The sequence below is a fragment of the Gossypium raimondii genome, chromosome 9 (assembly GCF_025698545.1).
Source record: "Gossypium raimondii isolate GPD5lz chromosome 9, ASM2569854v1, whole genome shotgun sequence".
Taxonomy (NCBI): domain Eukaryota; kingdom Viridiplantae; phylum Streptophyta; class Magnoliopsida; order Malvales; family Malvaceae; genus Gossypium; species Gossypium raimondii.
Window position 1 is genome coordinate 11388936 of NC_068573.1, and position 11795 is coordinate 11400730.

The following is an 11795-nucleotide window of genomic DNA, read 5'->3' on the forward strand; positions in this document are numbered from 1 at the left end:
AAGAATTCTGTTTTCCATGGCAGAACAAAGCATTTCAATATCAAGCTACATGTTATAAGGGAGATGGGGCAAGCTCATGAAATCGAGCTGGTTCATTGCAATTCAGAGGAGCAAATTGCAGACATCTTTACCAAGGCACTCAATGTGTCAAGATTTGAAAAATTAAAGAGGGAGCTAGGTGTTACCAGCATGGAAACTAAGGAGGAGTGTTAAAGTTAGTTCCCATGCAACCAGCTTCCCATGTAAAGGTGGCCATGCAAGAAAAAAGGGCAGCAGGCAGTCGAGCCATGGTGTGCAGCAGATGAAGCTTGAAGTTACTGATTTACTTGCTGCATTTAGTTCTTTTTTAATCCTTTTGTAATTTAGTTCATATTGAACTAAGTAGGTAAATGTTTTGATGTAATTTTTGATGTTGATTGATTGAAAAATTAGCATAGCAATATGTGGAAGATAATTTTGTAAGTTTCAAGGCAGATTAGTTGAGTTAGGTAGTTAATTAGGTAATTACTTGTTTGTTTTACATGTTAGCTGATATATGTAATGGCTTAATGCCTTATTCTCAATGTTAATAAAAGATTTCAGCTTGTTTTTCATTCAAATTCTTTCCTTCTTTTCTGTTTTTCCACTAGCAAGCTTCTTTTCTGTTTTCTTTCTCGTTTGTTTCTTCTCCAAGCCTCGAGGCTTGTTGTCTAAGAAAAACTGAAGCAGTCTGCTGCTGCCTCTAACACCAACAGTATCCCTTGGCGATTAATCGAGCTTTGTGCTTGTTGATTTCGTCATTCTTCTTGAATTTTGTTCTATAAACCCATTTCACGCCAATGGACTTCTACCCTTTTGAAATTTCTGTCAGCTCCCAAGTGTTGTTTCTTTCTATTGAGTTGATCTCCTCTTTCATGGCTTTTTTCCATTTTTGTTCTTTGATAGCTTCTTGAAATGTAAGGGGATCACAATCCACAAACAGAGCAAAATGGGCAATTTGATCATCATCAAATAATTTATCTCCACTTACATAATCAATCATCCAAGTTGGCCGCTTTCTCAGTCAAGATTCATGGATGACTACATCATTATCCAATTGATTTTCACAAGAGAGTTGCGTGTGATTATCAGTTGCATCTGAATTTGACTCTTGAGTTGCAACTTTAATTTTATCTTCATCTCTATAAAAATTAGTGGGAATTTCTTGCTGTTTAACACCCTTTTCAGTGCAATTCCATGTAGAATTTTCATAAAAAAGACGTCTTTGTTGATGATGATCTTCTTAGTGAGCGGATTGAACAATTTTTATGCCTTGGTTGTCTCACTTACACCAAGAAAAACACATTTTTCGCCCTTATCATCAAGTTTTCTCCTTTTCTGATCGACACACCCATAAATTTTGAAGTGATTTACGGTTGGTTTTCTGCCACTCCATGCTTTCACCAAAGTCGTGTTTTGAACATAAAAGGTGAGACTTCTAGTTAGAACATGAATGCTCCAATTTAAAACTTTTAGCCAGAAAGCCTTTGGAATGTTCTCTTTTTCCAACAAGCTTCTCACCATTTTGAGAATGGTTTAATTTTTCATGTTTGACACACAGTTTTGTTGTGGTGTGTATGCAGCGGTGAGTTCTCTTTGAATGTCTTGTTCAGTGCAAAATGTCTCAAAATCCTTTGAACTGTACTCTCCCACACAATCAGTTCGCAATATCTTAATAGAACTCTCTGTTTTATTTTTAACTTGAGCTTTGAAGCTTTTAAATGACAAGAGGGCTTCTGATTTATCCTGCAAGAAGAACACCCATGTTTTTCTACTATAATCATCAATAAAAGTGATTAGATACCATTTCCCTCAATTTGATGTTGGATTAATTGGTTCCCAAATGTCAGGGTGAATTAGCTCTAGCACTTTTTTTGCTCTTCATGGCTTTTCTTGTGAAAATTGAGATCCGTGTTGTTTGATAAAAACACATTCCTTGCATATTGGATCAGCTAGAATAGTGATTTGAAGAAGCTTTGTCACCATATTCTTCCGTTAGAGTGTAGTTAGTCCACCGAAATTTAGATGACCAAAAAAGTGCCATAACCATGATGGATCATCTACTTTGGCTTGCAAACATGTCTGAGCACTTTTTATCTGTAATGGAAACAGTCTATTCGAGCTTATTTGAAAAATGACTACTACACGTTTTGAAGGACCATATATTTCACAAGCTTTATCCCAAAATGGTTATAACATAACCTCTCCTACAATTGACCAGCACCAAACAAATTGCTTTTCAAATCAGGAACATAGAAGACATTAGATATTGTTTCTATAAAGCCATTTTTAGTGTTGATTTTAATATCTCCAATTCTCAGGACCTTTACAGTAGATTTATCCCCAAAACTGACAGTAGTATGAAAATTTTCATTTAAATGAGAAACAATGGATTTTCTACCACTCATATGGTTGTTGCAGCCTGTGTCTACATACCAAACTTCTATTTTGGTCTTGTCCACATTTTCATGAGCTGCCATCAACAATGTTTTTTCTTCTTTTCGTGCAACAAAATTTGATTTCGAGGTGTTCTCCTTGTCTTGAGGTTCGACACTTGGCTTGATAATGCCCAAGCTTGTGACATCTATAGCACTCAATTTTCGATTTGGAAAACTTATCATATCCTTTGCCTCTGTCTTAAGATAAATCTTGATTATTCATATTGTGTTGGTGGTGCTTGCCTTAATCTCTATTGCCTCGACCTCTTCTTCTAGCACCTCAACCTCTTTCTTGACTAGGCAAAGACACATGATTTGTAGAAGCTTTTAGTGCTTGCTCCTCCTTGTCCTACAAAACTATTTTCTTCTCATGAACTAATACAGAGCCCTGCAACTCATTAAGAGAAAGAGTATTAAGATCCTTTGATTCTTTAATAGAACATACCACATAATTAAATTATGGAGTCATTGACTGCAAAATTTTCTCAATCACAGTCACATCCTTAATCTTTTCACCATGGATTCACATTTCGTTGATTATTGCCATTGTTCTTGAGAAAGAAACAAAAATTATTCTCCATTCTTCATCCATAATATTCCGAATTTAGATCATAGAACTTGTAACTGTTGCCTCTTGATCCTATTTGATCCTTGATATTTCTTATTCATGGAGTCCAAAATGTGCTTGGAGGTATCTTTGCAAAGCATTGTCTCCAAGATTGAACATTCAATGACCTGAAACAAGTAGTTTTTGGCCATAAGATCCTTCAACTTCATCCTCTCTATTTTTGTGTCTGAGATTGTTGCCGTTGACTCTGGCACTCCATCTGAGACAACTTGTCAATACTCTTTTGATATTAGAAAATTCTCCATTGGCATGCTCTAGTGATTCATAATGATCACCAAAGTGAGGTATTACTGGTTGCACGAAATTTTCAGCACCATGGAATACAAAAAACTATTGTTTTTTTTGTTTTGTTTTTGATAACCCGACTCTAATGCCATTGTTAACAGAGATTTTTTTTACTAAAACTGAATAAAAGACTTTAATAAGAAAATAGACTTCGAGGAAAGGAAGCTGAACTATATATTTTATTCATCAAATAGTAGCCTCAATATAGGCAACTTCAGTAATGTTAATTAGGAAACAATCTTCTAATAGGTAGGCAACTGGATAACTAAAAAGCAAATATTTTTATTAAAGCAAAAAAAAAAAAAAACCCTCACTAAAGCATTCATCAGTATTTAAATAACATCACTAAGATGAGATTCCTCAAAAGTTCTAGGTGATTTTCAACTCGAGCTAAATTGTCCAGTGAAAATATTTTAGTACTTTAATATAAGTGTAAATTGAAAATGTAGAAATAGGTGATACTTATATTAAACATATTATATAATACTAGAAATTCCATCATATACGAATGCGTATGGGAATTAATTATTTAGAACATACATGTGTGTTTAAAATAACATATAATAAATAATAAAATGTATGTTTTGAAACTAATTATTAATAATACATACAATATTTAATATTAAAATAAAAAGATTAAATTATAAGTAAAATGAAATTTAAATACATAACTACATCAGATTAAGAATATTGATTAGTGCATTACAATTGTTTACCATGGTGTTGTGATCAATCTTGAGTTGATGTCGAGATAACTTGTGACACCAACTTAATCAATGACATTATCAATATATACAATTGATCGATGTCATAAATTTGTATAATAAAATTAATATGTATAAAATATTTTAGAATAAAACTTTGGTTGAGTGGAAAAGTTAAAGTTTTATTGACCCAAATGTCTTGGGTTTAAATCCCACCATATGCAAATGATTTATTCTTTGTTTTGGTGTCTGCTTGACTCGTGACATTAACTCAATCAAAGATTTAAATAATAGTATAGATAAATATAAATTTAAGAAGGCTTAAGTGTTAAAAAAGCCCTTAGTAAAAAAAAAGTTAAAAAATCAATTAAGTCCTTTTAAAAAAAATCACCCTATTGAGGCCTTAATGAAAAAAAACAACAACAACTAGACCTTTCCGTTAATGAAAACCGTTAATTGACTGGTTTGACCGTTAGCAACATTGATGTGGCCAAATTAATAAAAAAATACATATAAAATGAACTTTGTCCATTTGTTCAAATTCATTTTAGATGAGTGCAAAACTATAAAACATATATAAATAATTATAAGAATTCAAATATGTAAAAAAGTCAAAAAATATTAATAATTTATAAAAATATAAAAATTAATAAAATGTACATCTAAAAAACTGAACAAATGGTAGTCTAGATTTAGATAAACCAAGACATATAAATGTCCAAATTAATTTTTATTAATGCAAAATTAAAAATATATAATTATAAAAATGTTTTGTTTTGTGAAATTTTACTATATAAGCTTCATATATATTTGATTGAGTTCATATTTTGATCTCAGGCACATTTACATATTTACATACATCTTATTATTATTAACACATAATAAATTATAAAAGATTATAATTAAAAATAATTATTAATATTTTAAAATAAATTTGGAACACCAAAACGTAAAAGGGATTTTAATTTTTAATAATTATTTTTTTATAATTTATAATTTTTTATAGTTTTGCACTAATAAAAATGAATCTTGACATACATTTGTTCTGATTCATTAGAATCTGGACATCATTTTGTATAAGTTCATTTTAGATGTACATTTTATTAATTTTTATATTTATAAATTATTAATAATTTCTTTTACCTTTTATATATTTGATTTTTTTATCATTTTTAGTAATTTTATACTTTTGCACTCAACTAGAATGACTTTGGACAAATGATTATCCAAATTCAAATAAATATGGACAACTATTTTTCCATGTTCATTTTAGATGTATATATTTTTATTAATTTTAAAAATATATTTTTTAAATCTTTTTGCTAATGTGGCATGTCACGTTAGCACCATATGTCACATCAGCTTTATAAGCAATCAAATAGAATAACTGACAGTTTTCTTTACCGATAGGGGTAGGTTTTTTTTTTTATCCTTAAAGGCTTAATAGAGTGAATTTTTTAAGGATTTAATTGATTTTTTTATTTTTTTACTGATGACGTTTTTGTCCCTTAAACCATTTAGTAATTTATAAAATGTAAATACATAATAAACTATGCTATTATATAATGTTTGTAACGACTCGAAAGTTAGTGGTGTTAGAAACAGTGGTTTCGGAACCTCATTTCTGATGTTTGAGTCCGTAAATAAATAATATTTATAGGTTAGTATGAAATTTAATTAAAGTTTGGTCCTTTAATTTTGTTAATTGGATAGTTAATTAATGTATAGAGACTAAATTATAAAATTGGTAAAAGCTCAATTGCCAAAGAAGTTGTAATTAAAAGCAAGGGACAAAGGCCACGTTAGCAATTAGACCATGAGATTTGATAAGGGTAGTAGACGGTGGCTAACTACATGAAATATGGGAGGCTAAATGGGTAAATAAATAAATAATGGTAAAATGAATTAAAACTAAAGTAAAAGAATGAATATTATATGTATATTACTAGAGATTAGAGGTGATCATGGGCCGGGCCGGATTCGGGTCGGGCCCAAAAAAATTTCAGCCCGCGTCCTATGCCCGAGCCCAGCCCGGCACATTTTTTTAATAAACACCAAAAATTTATTTTAAAAAAAGTATTTTAAAAATATTTTAAAATAAAAAAATAAAAAAATAAAAATTTATTATATATTCGGGCCGGGCCGTGCCGGGCCAGGGCAAAAAAAGTGGTGCCTGAGGCCCGAACCGTTTTCTAAATGGGCCTCGTTGTTTTGCCCAAGCCCATATTTCGGGCCTATATTTTTATCCGAACCCTACAATATTTCAGGCGGGGCCCGGCCGATGATCACCTCTACTAGAGATAGTGGAGGAAGAGAGAATTATTATCATCTTCTTCCTCCCTACCCGAAACAATGAGAAAGAAAAGAAGGCTTAACGCCATTTAGGGTTTTGGAAGCTTTAACCTTAAAATTTAAGTAAGTCTTCGGTTATTATTTTGTAATTTTTATGTTTTTTAAATTTTGGGAGTTTAATTTAGTTAACTTGGTGTTATTTTTCATAACTTTTAAAACTTGAGAAAAATGCCATTGATGAATTCTTGAAGTTTTAAATACTAAATTGGTAGATCTTAAGCTTAGAAATGAAAAAGAACTAAATTGTGAAATTAATTTATAGTTTTGTACAATAGGGGCTAACATGCATAAATTTTGAAATTTTTGGTAGAAATGAGAAATAGGAGGTCCATATTGGACTATAGTGAAATCAGGTTGAAAATTTGAGTTCTAAATTGAAAGTTAGGTTAGTACCGGTTTTAAGGACTAAATTGAATAAAATGCAAAACTTTAGGGGACATTCGAAATATGACCTGAAAGATGAAATTGAATTGATACATGCTTAACATAGGCTCTTATAAGATATTTGGAATTGAAAAATTGAAATGAATTATTATTTAGATCGAGAATTGAACCAATCGGAGGATAATCGCGGAAAAGGAAAAAATTATAAATTAATCATCAACGTCTTGCTAGTAGCTGTTTTGTCTGGTACATGGATGTTGGCTTAAATTGATTATATCTTTAATATTAGTAGATGATATGCTAGAATTATATAAATTTGGAATGAAAATGTGGTATAAATAATTTGTGCCTTATTGAGTTGGGTAAATTGGAACGATTATACAGATGAGAATGTTGTAGTCATAAATGGTACGTATGTAGGGCTAATATATATATGTTTATTTTGGGATGATGGCTGAGATTTGAACCTTGACGAATGTTTACTTTTAAAGCGGTAAAGGATATATGAAGATGTGTATGTGATGGTAGCTTGTTAAATGGTAGCTTGTTAAATGGCATATGCATCTTTAGAATGACAAAATTTAGTAGATTTATAATCGATTGAACTTGGTTATATGTGGCATGTATTTAGGGGATGTCATATTATCTTGTTATGCTTTGTTTGATTGGGAACTTAGTTGATATTGAGCCTATAATGTAATTGGCAAATGTTTAATATGCACAAGTTTATTATCATGTTGTGGCATGTATATGTCGATTCTTAAGCTACATGATTGAGCATGAGTGAATTGAATAATTGGATGGTTAATTAATTAAAATGGTATGTTAAGGTTGTTGTGAATTGGTGCCTTTGAGGTACATTGGTTTGTTGATTATTAGGTTATCCAAATAGGAATTTTTGTGTATGCTTTTAAGATGATTTTATGCAGGTTTTAGGTGTCTAAAACACTAATTGGAATGGGTTTGAGTTTGGGGTATGAAAAGTACTAAAAACATGTGATTTTTGGCCATTTGGAAAGAAGGTATCGATACCTTGGTTTGAGGTGTCGATACTTTACCAAATGAATAGAGTTTTAAAAATGACAGATTGCCAATTTGATATTGGTACTTGGCCTTGGTATTGATACCTATACTTGAATTTTAAAATTTTTTTAGTTTGGTCCTCCTGCAAGATCAGGATAACTCCAAAGCTCTTGTAAACTTGTTTAAGGCTCGATTTTAATTGAATATTAATTTATGCATGAATTTATACATTGAAACAATGATGGAATAAATTGTTTCTATATTTGTATGTACCTTACGAGTGTTACATAAATTGAGTCAATGTGTGGACTATGTAAATGCGTAAGTTATGTCAAGGCGCGAACTATCATTGTAATGTATGTGTGAACTGATTCTGTATGTAGTCATGCGCTAATTGATTTTGTCATGTATAGGCGAACTGGCTTTGTCAAGTGTGTGCAAACTAATTCCTTAAAGTTGTTATATGTGAACTAACTTGGTATAATGTGTAGATGTGAGCTCTTGGTAAAGTATCTAAGTGCAAGTTGAATCGTTGAAGTATCCTATAGCTCGGGTCTAGCGACCAGATCGGGAGAGGGGTGTTAGAAATTTTGTTTACCTAACATGTTTATATCGAGAATGTTAAGCTTGATAACTTCAAGTTATAAGGAAATGATAAATATGTGCATAAAGATATTCATATTTACTTAGATTAGAACTATTAATGCTAATAGTATCTTTTTAAATTATAAAAACACTATTGAATGTTTTACTTAGCATATGGATTGTATTTCCCATGCGAAGGTTAGATTTAATGCAAGATTTCTGTGCATCGACCTCAGCATCCAATTCGCAATCCCGGTTTCAACAATGTTTGTTGTTTCAAATGTTACTTATGGTTGGCATGTACCTAATAGGTTAAGTTTTATGGTAACGAGATGATGTTTTAATTAAATGTTATATCTTATATTCTAGTAGAAAAATATATATTGGATTTATTGTATGTTATTAGGTTCTTTTATAAAACAAATATAAATTTCCTTTAGTATGATTAATGAATGTTTATTGTCAAATAATTATCATATAAATTGTATAATTAAATTGTGAATTGATCGCAATTGCTTCGGCAACGAATGTGACACACTATAGCTTGGACTCGACAATTAGGTCGAGTTTGAGGGTGTTACAATGTTTGTATAAATTCTTTTTAAATATAAATATATCTTAATAATTTTTAATTATAATTTAATGAAAATATACTGTAAATATAAATACAAATTATTATATTATAAAAACATTTTAAAATCAATATTTATAAGTGAATTCTATTTTGATTACATCGCTAAATGTGTGTTTAAATCTAAATACATATCTTATCACTGGTTTTAATCTCACCACTACAATACTCAATCTCATTTCTACAATAATTAATTTCATTGTAATTGTTATTTTCAATCTCACAAAAACCAGCCTTACAGCTTATCCAAAGAGAGTCTTAGAGAAAATGATTAGAATTTGAAATTAACTTCAACCAAAATGACCAAGGGATAGTTTACCGTTAGGGTTGAAAACTACTTTTGCAAAATGCATGCCATGAAAAAAAAACTTTTAAGAAGTGTTTTTGATTTGGCATTTAAGAAGATAAAATGTCGGTTTTAGACATAAAGTTGTAAAGTAGAAAATTTAATCATACTCATTGGAAAGCAGTTCTCCAAGAGCTAAAAGCTAAATTAAAAAATAATAATAATTGAGGTTTGGTTTGCAAAAAAGAGAAGGGTAAAGAAGTAATTTATTAAATCAAATCTTAATTTTAAACTGGAATTTTAATGGAATTAAATACCGAAACTGCAATATTGTTGTGGCATGCCCCGGAAGAAAAGAATAATGAGATATGGCCCAATCTTGTATGTATGCCCTCATTCTTTCTCCACTAATTGTAAAGACGGTGAATGTTAAAGCTTGGAATGGACCCAGTGACCGCCAGATTGTGACAACTAATATTTACAACCTTTTTAGATCATGAAGCAACGCTTCTACTCCACACCATGATTTAGAGGAGAAAAAACAAGAGCACTTTATATGGGATTTGCTTTAACTATATCTTAGATTCTTTTCCAGTATACTCACTCATTCTGCCATCTATTTGAAACAATAACTTGTATAAATTAACGAGTACCCCAAAAATCCATGATAGATACAGGCTATTATTAACTCATTTTGCCATTTTTTTAAAATATTTCTTTGCAGGCTGGAAAATGGAGGCACAAAGTGGAAGATCAAATGAAAACGTTGTCATCAGTGTTGGAGCATTGTGTTCTCTGAAGGTTGAGCTAAGGGATGCTTGTTTATCCATGCCCCAAAGCTACTGCATCTTCAAAACCCCAACCATACTCTTCAGGCACAAAGAGACCTCTTTTCTCCCCAATTGTTTCTCCATTGGGCCAATGCACCATGGAAAACGAAACTTGTTAGCCACTGAGAAAATCAAAGTCAAGTACTTGAAGGCTCTCCTTTCCAGGGTGATCGGAAGTCGCTATGAAACGATGTCCGAACAATCCAAAGAGATTGAAGAACAGAATGTTTTATCTGATTGGATTGATTCTGTTGAGATGATTAAGAAAGAGGCCAGTTCTTGCTATGCAGGCCGTGATTTTGCAGCAGAATTGGGTGATGAGTTCGTTAAAACAATGCTGCTAGATGGTGTCTTCGTTATCGAGCTGTTTCGTAAAGATGCGGAAGTGGTGAAGCCAGAGCCGGACGACCCGATTTTCTCCATGTCATGTATGCTGCAATATCTACACCATGACTTGATTTTGTTAGAGAATCAAATCCCCTGGTTAGTGCTTGATCTCTTGTATGAAAAATCTAGGCTCCCTTGTGAAACCAAGTCCTTGATTGAACTTGCCCTCATGTTCTTTGCTAATACCTTCACTTCTCATCCCCCTCCTATAAATACAAGCCGTTTCAAAGACGAAAATATCAAGCATATTCTTGATTTGTTAAGATCATCCTTGGTGTTACCATTCCAAGAAACAGTAAAAAAAAACGAATCCAGCTGGCAGCCGATTCGTTCCATCACTAGGCTCAAAGAAGCAGGTGTAAAATTCGTGAAAGCTGTACCAGAACCAGACAGCGTCTTGGACATAAGGTTTAGAGATGGTTGTCTCACAATCCCATCATTGCTGATCCAAGAGACGACTGAAACGATCTTCCGGAACCTGATCGCGTACGAGCAGTGTTTGCCTAAATGTCAACCTAAATTCACTTGCTATGCCAAGCTCCTCGATAACCTCATTGACACCACCAACGACATGGAGATACTGTGCAAGAGGGAGATCTTCGACAACTGGTTGAGTCCCGCCGATGCAACCCAGTTTTTCAATAATCTTTATAATGATGCTTTTGTCAAGGAATTCTATTATTCCGAACTTTGTAATAAACTCGATCGTCATTGTAAACGGATGTGGCCTCAATGGCGAGCATACTATGTGCAAAACTATTTCAGCAAGCCTTGGGCTATCGCTGCTCAAATTTATGCTGTTGTCATGTTGGTTCTCACAGTGTGGCAAACATACATAAAATAGAATTGAACTATGCTGCCTTCTTTACTTGATTTTCTTAATTTACAGGACTACCTGAACATTTCAAAATGGCTGAAAATAGAAAATAATAGTAGAAGTTTGGATCTTTTAACGGATAATTCACATACTAGAGGTTTGAAAGAGTTTTCGCAGATCAATGTATGATCACCTTCGGGAGATTCATCGACCCATCTCCATAACTTGTCTTAGGCATTTGGTCTTCTTCGGTTCAAGCTCTTGGGAGCTTTGCCAATGTAACAACTAAATCAAAACAGTAATTCTCTCCCAATGCACTATCCATCCATCCCCTTAGTTCATCAGCATTTTCCGACTGCAATATGGCCATGATTTTCTCCGATAGCCAAACACTCCCTTCTTCCTTCTTATCAGGTCTGCTTATTGA

At 32.3% G+C, this 11795-nt stretch overlaps 1 protein-coding gene across 1 annotated transcript; it reads left to right on the forward strand.

Annotated features, from left to right (window-relative positions):
- The first annotated feature begins 9844 nt into the window (after positions 1-9844).
- Positions 9845-11403, forward strand: LOC105798432 (UPF0481 protein At3g47200). Its single transcript, XM_012628489.2, has one exon. The coding sequence runs from the start codon at positions 10067-10069 to the stop codon at positions 11393-11395; it is 1329 nt and encodes a 442-aa protein (XP_012483943.1). The 5' UTR covers positions 9845-10066; the 3' UTR covers positions 11396-11403.
- Positions 11404-11795: the final 392 nt, after the last annotated feature.

Bases quoted from the DNA above. Each gene is read 5' to 3' on its own strand.
- LOC105798432 (XM_012628489.2), top strand. From the start codon at position 10,067: ATGGAGGCACAAAGTGGAAGATCAAATGAAAACGTTGTCATCAGTGTT.